The sequence below is a fragment of the Ranitomeya imitator genome, chromosome 1 (genome assembly GCF_032444005.1).
Source record: "Ranitomeya imitator isolate aRanImi1 chromosome 1, aRanImi1.pri, whole genome shotgun sequence".
Lineage (NCBI taxonomy): Eukaryota > Metazoa > Chordata > Amphibia > Anura > Dendrobatidae > Ranitomeya > Ranitomeya imitator.
This window is the reverse complement of record NC_091282.1, coordinates 699,694,399-699,709,974: the sequence shown is the minus strand read 5'-3', so window position 1 is coordinate 699,709,974 and position 15,576 is coordinate 699,694,399. Positions and strand designations below refer to the sequence as shown.

Here is a 15,576-nt window from a genome sequence, read left to right as displayed (position 1 = left end):
TTGGATCCTCCCAACTCCCACTTGACAGATGATGTCAGAGGAAAGGAGGACCAAGTATCTCCTGAGAGATCACCTTCTGATAGAAGTTTATAGTAGTAGCTATCTTCATTAATAAGCACATGCACCCTTGGCCAAACTGATCATGCATGTCTATAGAGGAGGATCGGGGAGATAGCAGGTCAGTATGTTGACCATAAAAGATGTGTTGACATATTAAGGCTGGCCATACACATTTAATTGCTGGATGATGTTTTGGCTGATCGTTCGGCGGAGAGCAAAGTCAGCTGCTTCTCCCTTACTTTGGAGTGCTCGCTTGGCTAAGCACTCCTGTGTTCTCTATGAGAAAGATGCCGATTGACAAGTTGGGTGGTGGCTTAACTCTGGCAGAAGAATGCGATCAGCGATCTGAAATAGGATATGCATGATATACAGTACATCGTTCCCAACGATCTGTCTACTGATGCCCTCATTCACATCAGTCTGTCAGCTGAACCCGTAAATATTGGTGGGTATGGTGAACATTACTCTAATGTGTATAGGGCCTTAAGTTTACATAGTCAATCAATCTGTAAATGTAGATGGCAATGGCAAATTTCTAAGTTTGTCCCGTCTTGGCATAACATTAAACCCTCCAAAACCTTTGAGATTGGTGGGTTCTGCTGTCGTTAGTCTAATGTGTATGGGGTCCTATAAGTATTTTGTTTCCAGTCTTGTAAAATTTAGGGTTATAAAGTTCTTGGTTAGAATCGATTATCAGATTGTTACATGTGATGAATTTAATTTTGCATTTTGATGTGTGTGTGTGTGTGTGTGTATAAAGATGCATCTAGCAATATAAAGAAGCAAGCAGCTTGAATGGTAAACAGATCATTCATTCTCTGAGCTGAAATATCCTGCATGTCTATTGCTCCAGTCCCTGACAGCAAGCAGCTTGAATGGTAAACAGATCATTCATTCTCTGAGCTGAAATATCCTGCATGTCTATTGCTCCAGTCCCTGACAGCAAGCAGCTTGAATGGTATCTGAGTCATTCCATCTTCGGCATTGAATCCTGCATATATCTATATATGTAAACAGATCATTCATTCTCTGAGCTGAAATATCCTGCATGTCTATTGCTCCAGTCCCTGACAGCAAGCAGCTTGAATGGTAAACAGATCATTCATTCTCTGAGCTGAAATATCCTGCATGTCTATTGCTCCAGTCCCTGACAGCAAGCAGCTTGAATGGTAAACAGATCATTCATTCTCTGAGCTGAAATATCCTGCATGTCTATTGCTCCAGTCCCTGACAGCAAGCAGCTTGAATGGTAAACAGATCATTCATTCTCTGAGCTGAAATATCCTGCATGTCTATTGCTCCAGTCCCTGACAGCAAGCAGCTTGAATGGTAAACAGATCATTCATTCTCTGAGCTGAAATATCCTGCATGTCTATTGCTCCAGTCCCTGACAGCAAGCAGCTTGAATGGTAAACAGATCATTCATTCTCTGAGCTGAAATATCCTGCATGTCTATTGCTCCAGTCCCTGACAGCAAGCAGCTTGAATGGTATCTGAGTCATTCCATCTTCGGCATTGAATCCTGCATATATCTATATATGTTAGTCATCCTATTATGCATTTTTTGTGTTTATAGATATTTAATCTGACTTTGCATGTCCTTACTCAGAGAGATCACATAACTGTTTCAAAGTGGTCTATGATCCATGTAGACCTGGACATTTGTTTATCTGATCACTACATTTATTGTGTCCTGTTGTCTCAACTGAGTTTGATTGATTGCTAACGAGCTTTAACACAAAAAAAAAAAAAAATAGGAAGATCTAAGGGCTAGCCTTCTATAAATGTAGACTTAGCTTGGGGAAGCATTCATGCAGGGGTGCATTCGTGCACTTGTATTCGTGTATTTTTATTCAAAGTACTTTTTTTTCTAAGTACTCGGCAGTTATAACATGGCAGTTAGACAGGGCAGGAGACAGGTAAGACAATCTAAATCTATTCCCTATTCACTTGAAACAACACAAATACTCACCATATTTATTTGCATATTCTATATCCTGGCTGCTGCATTCACTCACATTCACCGCCCTTGCATTAACTCTCTACACTCCATCCATATCGGCCCCTCTGTCCTTGCCTCTCCTATGTATAGCACTCATGCTCTGTTCACATTGCTTAGCAGCGCAGATCCATTCAGTCCCACCATCCAACACAAGAGACGCTCTCACAAATCACTTAACCATCTGCTCACTCTTTCGATCCTCCTCCTCCTAGTTGCTGGAGACATCTCTCCAAACCCCGGCCCCCCATGTTATAGCCAGTCAAACCTCCCAATTGCTACACCCAGAAACCCCTCTAACCTTATTAATATTCCCTGCATGCCTTCTGTCTCTTTGAATTGTGCCCTTTGGAATTCTCGCTCTGTGTGTAATAAACTCTCCTTCATCCATGACTTCTTCCTTTCTAATTCTCTTAATCTCCTGGCTCTTACTGAAACCTGGATCCAGCAGTCAGACACCACCGCTGCTGCTGCTCTTTCATATGGTGCACTACACTTTTCTCATACCCCAAGATCGGACAACAGAGCAGGTGGAGGCGTTGGTCTGCTCCTTTCACCAAAATGTACTTTCCAAGTTATCCCCCAAGTACCCTCACTTGTCTTCCCTTCCTTTGAGGTCCATGTGGTCAGACTCTACGTCCCCTTCTCCATGCGAGTGGTGGTGGTGTATCGTCCTCCCGGCCCCTCTCATCAGTTCCTGGATCACTTTGCCACCTGGCTTCCACACTTTCTTTCCTGTGACACCCCCACCCTTATCATGGGTGATTTCAACATCCCTATTGCCTCTCCCCTCTCCCCATCTGCTTCTCACCTTTTGGCTCTAACCTCCTCTTTCGGCCTCTCGCAGCATACTAACTCGCCAACACATGAAGATGGAAACTCCCTTGACTTGGTCTTCTCCCGGCTTTGCTCAGTGGATGATTTCACAAACTCCCCTCTCCCACTCTCTGACCACCACCTTCTTTCATTCTCTATCAAGAACTGCCATCCCGCTCAGGTCACCCCCACTTTCCACACTTATAGAAACATACAGGCCATTAACACCCAGGAACTTATGAAGAACTTGCAGTCCTCATTGGCCCCAATCTCCTCCATCTCATGTCCTGATTCTGCTCTGAAGCATTACAATGAAACCCTGCAAAGTGCCCTGGATGAAGCTGCTCCTCCTATACATAAAACAACTCGGCACAGACGGCAACAACCGTGGCACACGCTGCAAACACGTTTCCTGCAGCGGTGCTCCAGGTGCGCAGAACGTCTGTGGAGAAAATCTAATCTACCCGAAGATTTCATCCATTATAAGTTCATGCTAAAGACATACAATTCTGCCCTTCACCTCTCCAAACAAACCTACTTCAACACCCTCATCACCTCCCTGTCCAATAACCCTAAACGTCTCTTTGACACGTTCCAGTCCCTACTCAACCCAAGAGCGCAGGCCCCAACCACGGATCTCCGTGCTGACAATCTGGCCAATTACTTCAAAGAAAAAATTGACCATATTCGACAGGAAATCATCTCCCAATCTCTTCATACCATGCACTGTCCTCCCTCCCCCACTGCATCTAGTTCACTCTCTGACTTTGAACCAGTTACAGAAGAAGAAGTAAGCAGGCTCCTTGCATCTTCTCGCCCGACCACTTGCACCAGTGACCCCATTCCGTCACATTTCCTCCAGTCCCTTTCCCCGGCTGTCACCTCTCACCTAACAAAAATATTCAACCTTTCCCTCACTTCCGGTATTTTTCCCTCCTCATTTAAGCATGCCATCATACATCCATTACTTAAAAAACCATCCCTCGACCAAAACTGTGCCGCTAATTATAGACCTGTCTCTAATCTTCCCTTCATCTCTAAACTCCTCGAACGCCTGGTCCACTCCCGTCTTACCCGCTATCTCTCAGATAACTCTCTTCTCGACCCTCTTCAATCTGGTTTCCGCTCTTTACACTCTACTGAAACTGCCCTCACTAAAGTCTCCAATGACCTACTAACAGCTAAATCTAATGGTCACTACTCCATGCTAATTCTCTTGGATCTCTCTGCAGCATTTGATACTGTGGATCATCAGCTCCTCCTCACTATGCTCCGCTCCATCGGCCTCAAGGACACCGTTCTCTCCTGGTTCTCCTCCTATCTCTCTGACCGATCCTTCACTGTATGTTTCGCTGGTTCCTCCTCCTCTCACCTTCCCCTTACTGTTGGGGTTCCTCAAGGATCAGTCCTAGGCCCCCTCCTCTTCTCTTTGTATACTGCCCCTATTGGACAAACAATCAGTAGATTTGGCTTCCAGTACCATCTCTATGCTGACGACACCCAACTATACACTTCTTCTCCTGATCTCACGCCTGCCTTATTAGAAAACACCAGTGATTGTCTTACCGCTGTCTCTAGCATCATGTCCTCCCTCTATCTGAAACTAAACCTGTCAAAAACTGAACTCCTCGTGTTTTCTCCCTCTACTAACCTACCTTTGCCTGACATTGCCATCTCCGTTTGCGGTTCCACCATTACTCCAAAGCAACATGCCCGCTGCCTTGGGGTCATCCTTGATTCTGACCTTTCATTCACCCCCCACATCCGATCACTGGCTCGCTCTTCTTACCTGCATCTCAAAAACATTTCTAGAATTCGCCCTTTTCTTACTTTCGACTCTGCAAAAACTCTTACTGTTTCACTTATTCATTCTCGTCTGGACTATTGTAACTCTCTACTAATCGGCCTCCCTCTTACCAAACTCTCCCCGCTCCAATCTGTCCTGAATGCTGCTGCCAGGATCATATTCCTCACCAACCGTTACACCGATGCCTCTACCTTGTGCCAGTCATTACACTGGTTACCCATCCACTCAAGAATCCAGTACAAAACTACTACCCTCATCCACAAAGCACTCCATGGCTCAGCACCACCCTACATCTCCTCTCTGGTCTCAGTCTACCACCCTACCCGTGCCCTCCGCTCCGCTGATGACCTCAGGTTAGCATCCTCAATAATCAGAACCTCCCACTCCCGTCTCCAAGACTTTACACGTGCTGCGCCGATTCTTTGGAATGCACTACCTAGGATAATACGATTAATCCCCAATCCCCACAGTTTTAAGCGTGCCCTAAAAACTCATTTGTTCAGACTGGCCTACCGCCTCAATGCATTAACCTAACGATCCCTGTGTGGCCTATATTAAAAAAAAAAAAAAAAAATTAATTAACTGGTTCATGCAGCTTTACATGAACACCCAAGCCTTACACTATGGCTGGTCCGAATAACTATAGCAATTGTTACCATCCACCTCTCGTGTCTCCCCTTTTCCTCATAGTTTGTAAGCTTACGAGCAGGGCCCTCACTCCTCTTGGTATCTGTTTTGAACTGTATTTCTGTTATGCTGTAATGTCTATTGTATGTACAAGTCCCCTCTATAATTTGTAAAGCGCTGCGGAATATGTTGGCGCTATATAAATAAAAAATTATTATTATTATTATTATTATCTATAAAGTTCATGATTGCACATCAAATAAATGTACAGTATAAGCAATCTTAAAGGTTTTTTTTAATAACCATGGAAATATTTTATAGTTACAGTTAATTTTTTCTTTTGTCTTTCAGGTTTATTTCCGGAAAAGCTTGAGATTGATTTCATGATGTTGCACAGACAGTCTTGAATTGGATATCAACCATAACAGAGAAACAAGCAGAAAATGTCTCGCTGTCTCACATTCTCCATAAATTAGTGACAAGTCATTACACTTTCACATTTTTATCATAAATATCTATTTATAACTTGGCAGATCTCATGAAACGAGTGTGTTCTCTGGAGTATTCTCTCCAGGAGAACAGAATCCTTTCAGAGAATAAAGATGGACTCCTTTTGCTCTGGAATTTTCTAAAGTTGAGTACTTCTTCAGATCATGACCAGTTTGAAAAGGTCCCAGACTGAAAGGTCCGTTGCAAGTGGAACTCAATCATCTGTACCAGATGGACCACCAAAGGCTCGTTCTGATGATTTTTATATGAGACGTTTTAGGTCACAGAATGGTAGTTTAGGTTCTTCGGCCATGTCTCCCGTAGGACCCCCTCGTAGTGAGAGCTCTCACCACATTTCCTCTACACCTGGTGTACCTAAAATGGGTGTGAGAGCACGTATAGCAGATTGGCCTCCCAGAAAAGAGAACATAAAGGAACTTAGAACTAGTCAGGACATGGAGACTGCTAGTATAGAAACGATGTCTGTTAAGAGTAGTCCTAGTAGTCAAGTTAGTGCATCCAGTATGAATTCCAGTGACTCTGTTATGCTAAAAAGCATTCAGAATACCCTAAAGAATAAAACAAGACAGGCAGAAAGTTTAGACTCCAGGTTTCTGTCTCCTGAAGGTTACTCCAGCGGAAGCTCCCCTAGAAAAGTTCACCGCAGAATTAGACAACGGAGTAACAGTGATATTACAATTAGCGAGTTTGATATGGATAATTTTGAAGAGTGTATGTCACCAACTTTTAAAACTGGTCCATCGCTCCATAGAGAATATGGTAGCACCTCCTCGATAGACAAACAGGGAACATCAAGTGACAGCTTCTTCGACATAATAAAGGGATATAAAAATGAGAAAGCTGATCATTGCGGACATGGACCATCAAAGTTGAGTGAACTGTTACTGAGCAGTGGAAGTAGAGGCTCTGGTTTCTCCTTGGATGTTATAGATGGTCAAAGAGATGGGCATAGGGCCTTCAAAGACCGGGACAAGCCACTAAAGAGACGCTCCAAATCAGAAACTGGAGATTCTTCAATTTTCCGTAAGCTTCGAAATGCGAAAGCAGAGGGAGAGCTTGGAAAAACTATAGATATTGACGACAATCGTTCTGATGACAGTATTAAGCCATGGACTTGCCCAAAGTGTTTTGCTCATTATGACGTCCAGAGCGTCCTCTTTGATGTGAATGAAGTTGTCATCAACCGCCATAATGTTATCAAACGACGAAACACCACCACTGGAGCCTCAGCTGCTGCAGCCGCTTCTCTGTCCGCTGGACCATTGTCGCACTCCTCCAGCTTTAATTCTCCCACCGGTAGCACCGAAGACTTAAACTCAAAAGACGTTGACCAAGGAGATGACAAAAGCAACGATTTAGTAATGAGCTGTCCATATTTCCGTAACGAAATGGGAGGTGAAGGAGAAAAGAAAGTCAGTTTGTCCAAATCGAACTCCGGTTCTTTTTCTGGCAGTGAAAATTCTTCCTTTGAGTCAACAATGAGTTCCCACTGTGCAAATGCAGGACTGGCTGTCCTCGAGGTCCCCAAGGAGAATCTGGTTTTACATATCGACAGGGCTAAAAGATATATTGTTGAACATGTAGACCTTGGCGCATATTATTTTCGAAAATATTTCTATCAAAAAGGTGAGTTCTGCTCAATTTTCTCTTTTTTTTTTTAACTTGCATTTTTGTGCTCAACCATGTGTTAAATTACTTTCTTCCAGCGTAGAACACATTAATTAAGGCAGCCATAGTTTTCGCCAAAAGAATTTCAATCACTGTGAGGTGCAGAAGTTATCTATTGTGCTCCTTGTTCTAAATTTCCTCTTAAAATTCTAATTGCATTCAAGGCTTTTTAATTAATTTTGGTTGAAAACCTACAAGGAACAAAGAGGCATTTACTTACAATTAACTGTAAGGTTAGGCATAGAGTTTGCACTTTAGTGCCACAAACTAAATCATCATCCCTTGTATGATTTCTATAGATTTTTGCACACAGGGCTATTACCTCTATGCAGCTTGAATAGAACAAATGAAAAGAATGAATTTTGGCTAATGGAATTTGTTCAGGTTTTGGATAAATTCCATTTTAAAATTCAGTTTTAGGACATTTTGCTCGGATTGCTTCTCTTGGGTAATGCACTATGTGAGCATAAAGCTGTGCCATGATTTGCTGTAGTATTTTATTGGGTGCTGTACCTCGAAATGAGGTTTACTTTCTAATTATCAAAAGTTAAAACTGGTCATTAAATGAAAATGTTGGATGAACTTTCCAACCATGTAAGGTGTGTGGGGGTCTCCTGATTCTCCCAACATATGGCAGATTTCTTGGAATCATGTTGGTTAGATTTCATGCTGTGATCTGTGGTACAGACCCCCAAAAAACAGTAATGTATCTGAAGCGTAAAGGGGTTAGCTACTTCTTTCTAAGTCTTTTTCATGTGAACTAACCAGAGATATGCACTTTACTAAATACCTTGCTTTCTCAAATACTCTGTAACCTAACCTGCTTCCCTGGTCACATCATCTCTGACTTCCTGTGTTGTCTTGTTCTTGGCTCAGGAAATTGACAAGTGGGAGTGGTTGCTGTGTGGGAGGGCACTGCTCCATTCAGCAGAACTCACACTACTCCTGTACTTACTGCTGCAGACACTGCTTTCTTTTATACAACAGTGTTTGTATATATGTGTATATATAAAAATATATGCAACCACACATATGTTTAAATAGTATTTTATTTAATCAATACATAAAATATACAGTAGACGGAGATGTGTCTTCCAACAAGACAATGATCCCAAACATAAAGCAAAATCTACAATGGAGTGGTTCACAAATAAACGTATCCAGGTGTTAGAATGGCCAAGTCATAGTCCAGACCTCAATCCAATCGAGAATCTGTGGAAAGAGCTGAAAACTGCTGTTCACAATTAATCTCCATCAAACCTCACTGAGCTAGAGCAGTTTGCCAAGGAAAAATGGGCAAGAATTTCAGTCTCCCTATGTACAAAACTGATAGAGACATACCCAAAGTGACTTGCAGCTGTAATCGCAGCAAAAGGTGGCGCAACAAAGTATTAAGTTAAAGGGCCGAATAATATTGCACGCACCACTTTTCAGTTTTTGAATTTCCACAAAAATTGAAAATAACCAATACATTTCGTTCAACTTCACAATTATGTTCCACTTGTTGTTGATTCTTCACCAAAAATTTCCATTTGGTATCTTTATGTTTGAAGCATGATATGTGGGAAAAGGCTAAAAAGTTCCAGGGAGCCGAATACTTTCGCAAAGCACTGTACATATATAATAAAAAGTGGCTATAAATAGGGTCTGCACTATTTAAGGCTTATGATTTCCATATCGTAGGGAGATTTTAACATTTATCCCCACTGTTTAGCACTGTGCATAATTCATCTTTGGGATAAATTTGCTACCTGATTGCCCGGGTTCTGTGTATGGATGAATGGTATTGTTTATCAGTGTCTCTGAAAAGTGATGATTGAAATGTAATGTTGATACCTGTCATTTTACTGTCCTGAGATATAGAGAGCTACGTTATACTTCAGTTATCTGTAATGTTATCATCCAGTCTCTGTGTCTCTGTGAAATGTGTATATTTCATGTGCTGATTAAGTAAAAATAATTATTTTAACCCCTTTACCCCAAAGGGTGGTTTGCACGTTATGGACCGGGCCAATTTTTACAATTCTGACCACTGTCCCTTTATGAGGTTATAACTCTGGAACGCTTCAACGGATCCCGGTGATTCTGACATTTTCTCGTGATATATTGTACTTCATGATAGTGGTAACATTTCTTTGATATTACCTGCGTTTATTCGTGAAAAAAACAGAAATTTGGCGAAAATTTCGCAATTTTCCAACTTTGAATTTTTATGCAATTAAATCACAGAGATATGTCACACAAAATACTTAATAAGTAACATTTCCCACATGTCTACTTTACATCAGCACAATTTTGGAACCAACATTTTTTTTTGTTAGGGAGTTACAAGGGTTAAAAGTTGACCAGCAATTTCTCATTTTTCCAACACCATTTTATTTTAGGGACCACATCTCATTTGAAGTCATTTTGAGGGGTCTATATGATAGAAAATACCCAAGTGTGACACCATTCTAAAAACTGCACCCCTCAAGGTGCTCAAAACCACATTCAAGAAGTTTATTAACCCTTCAGGTGTTTCACAGGAATTTTTGGAATGTTTAAATAAAAATTAACATTTAACTTTTTTTCACAAAAAATTTACTTCAGCTCCAATTTGTTTTATTTTACCAAGGGTAACAGGAGAAAATAGACCCCAAACGTTGTACAATTTGTACTGAGTACGCCGATACCCCATATGTGGAGGTAAACCACTGTTTGGGCGCATGACAGAGCTCAGAAGCGAAGGAGCGCCATTTGACTTTTCAATGCAAAATTGACTGGAATTGAGATGGGACGCCATGTTGCGTTTGGAGAGCCCCTGATGTGCCTAAACATTGAAACCCCCCACAAGTGACACCATTTTGGAAAGTAGACCCATTAAGGAACTTATCTAGATGTGTTTTGAGCGCTTTGACCCACCAAGTGCTTCACAGAAGTTTATAGTGCAGAACCGTAAAAATAAAAAATCATATTATCTTTTCACCCTCAATTGTTTATTTTCCCAAGGGTAAGCGAAGAAATTGGACCCCAAAAGTTGTTGTACAATTTGTCCTGAGTACGCTGATACCCCATATGTGGGGGTAAACCACTGTTTGGGCGCATGGCAGAGCTCGGGAAGGGAAGGAGCGCCGTTTGACTTTTCAATGCAAAATTGACAGGAATTGAGATGGGACGCCATGTTGCGCTTGGAGAGCCCCTGATGTGCCTAAACATTGAAACCCCCCACAAGTGACACCATTTTGGAAAGTAGACCCATTAAGGAACTTATCTAGATGTGTTTTGAGCGCTTTGACCCACCAAGGGCTTTACAGAAGTTTATAATGCAGAGCTGTAAAAATAAAACAAAAATTTTTTCCCACAAAAATTATTTTTTAACCCCCAGTTTTGTATTTTCCCGAGGGTAACAGGAGAAATTGGACCCCAAAATTTGTTGTCCAATTTGTCCTGAGTACGCTGATACCCCATATGTTGGGGTAAACCACTGTTTGGGCACACGGGAGAGCTCGGAAGGGAAGAAGCACTGTTTTTCTTTTTCAATGCAGAATTGGCTGGAATTGAGATCGGACCCCAAGCCGTGTTTGGAGAGCCCCTGATGTGCCTAAACAGTGGAAACCCCCCAATTATAACTGAAACCCTAATCCAAACACACCCCTAACCCTAATCCCAACAGTAACCCTAAACACACCTCTAACCCAGACACACCCCTAACCCTAATCCCAACCCTATTCCCAACTGTAAATGTAATCTAAACCCTAACCGTAACTTTAGCCCCAACCCTAACCCTAACTTTAGTCCCAACACTAACTGTAGCCCTAACCCCAGCCCTAACCCTAGCCCTAACCCTAGCCCTAATGGGAAAATGGAAATAAATACATTTTTTTTAATTTTTCCCTAACTAAGGGGGTGATGAAGGGGGTTTGATTTACTTTTATAGCAGGTTTTTTAGTGGACTTTTATGATTGGCAGCCGTCACACACAGAAAGACGCTTTTTATTGCAAAAAGTATTTTTTGCGTTACCACATTTTGAGAGCTATAATTTTTCCATATTTTTGTCCACAGAGTCATGTGAGGTCTTGTTTTTTGCGGGACGAGTTGACGTTTTTATTGGTAACATTTTCGGGCACATGACATTTTTGATCACTTTTTATTCCGATTTTTGTGAGGCAGAATGACCAAAACCCAGCTATTCATGAATTTCTTTTGGGGGAGGCGTTTATACCGTTCCGCGTTTGGTAAAATGGATAAAGCAGTTTTATTCTTCGGGTCAGTACGATTACAGCGACACCTCATTTATATCATTTTTTTATGTTTTGGCGCTTTTATACGATAAAAACTATTTTATAGGAAAAATAATTATTTTTGCATCGCTTTATTCTCAGGACTGTAACTTTTTTATTTTTTTGCTGATGATGCTGTATGGCGGCTCGTTTTTTGTGGGACAAGATCATGTTTTCAGCAGTACCATGGTTATTTATATCTCTTTTTGATCGCGTGTTATTCCACTTTTTGTTCGGTGGTATGATAATAAAGCGTTGTTTTTTTTTTTTTCTTACGGTGTTTACTGAAGGGGTTAACTAGTGGGCCAGTTTTATAGGTGGGGTCGTTACGGACGCAGCGATAATAAATGTGTACTTTTATTGTTTTTTTTGTTTTTTTTTATTTAGATAAAGAAATGTATTTATGGGAATAATATTTTTTTTCCCCCATTATTTAGGAATATATATATATATTTTTTTTTTACACATTCGGAAATTTTTTGTAAAACTTTTTTACTTTGTCCCAGGGGGGGACATCACAGATCGGTGATCTGACAGTTTGCACAGCACTCTGTCAGATCACCGATCTGACTTTAGAGCACTGCAGGCTTCACAGTGCCTGCTCTGAGCAGGCTCTGTGAAGCCACCTCCCTCCCTGCAGGACCCGGATGCCGTGGCCATCTTGGAATTGGGCCTGGAGCAGGGAGGGAGGTAGGGAGATCCTCGCAGCAACGCAATCACATCGCGTTGCTGCGGGGGGCTCAGGGAAGCCCGCAGGGAGCCCCCTCCCTGCGCGATGCTTCCCTGCACCGCCGGCACATCGCGATCATGTTTGATCGCGGTGTGCCGGGGGTTAATGTGCCGGGAGCGATCCGTGACCGCTCCTGGCACATAGTGCCGGATGTCAGCTGCGATAGGCAGCTGACACCCGGCTGCGATCGCGTATGACGTTCTATCCTGTCGGTGGTCATACGGGCCCACCTCGACGGGATAGTATGTCTAATGTCAGAAAGGGGTTAACATGTGTGGTCGTACCTGTAGGTTCTAAATTATGTGTTGTTGACGACCTCCACTCTGTGATAATAGCTATTTCTCTGGCCTATTGGCTTGCTGCCAATTTTGTAGGATATGCGGCATGTATGTATGTGTGTGTGTGTGTATATATATATATATATATATATATATATATATATATATATATATATATATATATATATATATATATATATATAAACACTGCGTGCAGAATTATTCGGCAAGTTGTATTTTGATCACATGTTTGGTCACATGGTACCGCTCATTACAGAAATGAATATGCGGCTCCACCTCCCATAGAGGTGGAGCCGCATATTCATGACTGAAAATGAGCGGTAACTGTGACCGCTCAATACAGCAAGAAGATGCAGCGCCGGGACTGCAGGGACCGCGCCGGGAGCAGGTAAGAATACGGGGAGGGGAGCGCTGCGCGATATTTACCTGCTCCTCGCTCCGGTGCTGCTCCGTCTGCAGCGTCCTCTGGCAGTGACGCTCAGGTTAGAGGGTGCGGTGACGTAGTCAGTGAGCGCCCTCTGCTGAGCGTCAGTGCTGGAGACGGAGCCGCACAAGGAGCAGGTAAATATTGAAAGCGTCGGCGTCTGAGTATGTGATTTTTTTTTTTTTTTTTTTTTAATTGCAGCAGCAGCATTCTATAGGGCACAGCTTGATAAGGAGCATCTATGGGGCAATAATGAACGGTGCAGAGCATTCTATATGGCACAGCTTTATAAGGAGCATCTATGGGGCCATAATCAACGGTGCAGAGCATTCTATATGGCACAGCTTTATAAGGAGCTTCTATGGGGCCATAATCAACGGTATGGAGCATCTATTTTTATTTTTGAAATTCACCGGTAGCTGCTGCATTTCCTACCCTAGGCTTATACTCGAGTCAATAAGTTTTCCCAGTTTTTTGTGGCAAAATTAGGGGGATCGGCTTATACTCGAGTATATACGGTATTAATATTTCATGCAGCGCTAGATATCAGAATAGCCGGTAATTCTATTGCTGGCTTTTCCTATCTCCTCGAGCGTGGGAACTTTTCAGAATATTTTCCTAGGCTCGAGTTCATATGAGGACATCCAGCAAAGGGCGCATCACCGCAACTCAAGGTAACTACAGGTCATTCCCCTGCATTCCATTCATTCACAGAGTTTTACAGCGAGGAGCACAGCTGCATTAGCAGATCTCCTGGGTGTAAAATGATTTAACCCCTTCAGATGGATTTACATCCTGGGACATGACTGAACGACGGAAGTTATGGGATATTGTTGCTTTTTTATTTTTCCTTTTTTTACAGAACGAGGGTCTTCAGGTGGTTTAAGAGTATAATAGAATATTAAAACACACTGTGTCTTTATTTCATTAAAATACTTTGTAATAATGTGTGTGTGTTTTATTAACCATTTCGTACTATTGGATTAATAATGGATAGGTGTCATAATTGATGCCTCTCCATTATCAATCTGGCTTAATATCACCTTCCAATAGCAAGTTGACATTAACCCTTCATTACCCCATACCCCACCACTACACGGGAGTGGGAAGAGAGTGGCCAAGTGCCAGAATAGGCGCATCTTCCTGATGTGCCTGTTCTGGGGTGGCTGGGGGCAGATTTTTTTAGGCGGGGGGTTGGGGTCAATAACCATGGACCCTCTCCAGGCTATTAATATCTGCCCTCAGTCACTGGCTTTACCATCCTGGTGGAGAAAATTGCGCGGGAGCCCACGCCACTTTTTTCTGCGATTTAACCCTTTAATTTAATAGAGCGCCCAAATTTTGCACATCAACACTACTAACATTAGTAATGTGGAATATGAAAAAAAAAAGGGATATGAGATGGTTTACTGTGTGTAAACCATGTCTCATCATGTCGGGTTTGAGAAGGAGATGGGAAAAACCGGCAATTGAATTACCGGCTTTTCTGATATCTAGCGCTGTATGAAATATTAATATATACCGTATATACTCGAGTATAAGCCGAGATTTTCAGCCCTAATTTTTGGGCTGAAAGTGCCCCTCTCGGCTTATACTCGAGTCAAGGTGGGTGGCAGGGTCGGCGGGTGAGGGGGAGAGGGCGCTGAGGTATACTTACCTAGTCCCAGCGATCCTGGCGCTGTCCCTGCCGTCCCACGGTCTTTGGTGCTGCAGCTTCTTCCCCTCTTCAGCGGTCACGTGTGACCGCTCATTAGAGAAATGAATAGGCGGCTCCACCTCCCATAGGGGTGGGTGGAGCCGCCTATTAATTTCTCTAATCAGCGGTGCCGGTGACCGCTGATTAGAGAAAGAAGCTGCGGCACCGAAGACCAGCTCTGACAGGCAGAGGGAGTCGGACGTCGGGACTAGGTAAGTATGTAATATTCACCTGTCTGCGTTCCAGCCGCCGGGCGCCGCTCCATCTTCCTGGCGTCTGCGCTCTGACTGTTCAGGTCAAAGGGCGCGATGACTCATATAGTGTGCGCGGCGCCCTCTGCCTGATCAGTCAGAGCGGAGAGATGCCGGGATCGGACGCTGGGAGCTGCAAGCAAGAGAGGTGAGTATGGCTTTTTTTTTTTACTGCAGCAGCAGCGGCAATGGCAGAGATTTCTATGGGGAACTATGAACGGTGCAGAGCACTATATGAGGCATAGCTATAGGGAACTATGAACGGTGCAGAGCACTATATGGCACAGCTATAGGGAACTATGAACGGTGCAGAGCACTATATGGGGCACAGCTATAGGGAACTATGTACGGTGCAGAGCACTATATCAGGCACAGCTAAAGGGAAATAATGAACGGTGCAGAGCACTATATGGCACAGCTATAGGGAAC

The 15,576-nt window shown here is 42.8% G+C and overlaps 1 protein-coding gene across 15 annotated transcripts in view; it reads left to right on the top strand.

The window, feature by feature from the left end:
- SIPA1L1 (signal induced proliferation associated 1 like 1) overlaps positions 1-15,576 on the top strand; it is a 353,323-nt gene that overhangs the window by 166,469 nt on the left and 171,278 nt on the right. For all 15 annotated transcript variants that reach the window (XM_069731445.1, XM_069731481.1, XM_069731472.1 and 12 more), the window contains one exon: positions 5,661-7,445. In XM_069731445.1, the coding sequence (XP_069587546.1) occupies positions 5,963-7,445 (1,483 nt within the window). In that variant the 5' untranslated portion in view covers positions 5,661-5,962. The remainder of the gene's footprint in view (positions 1-5,660; positions 7,446-15,576) is intronic.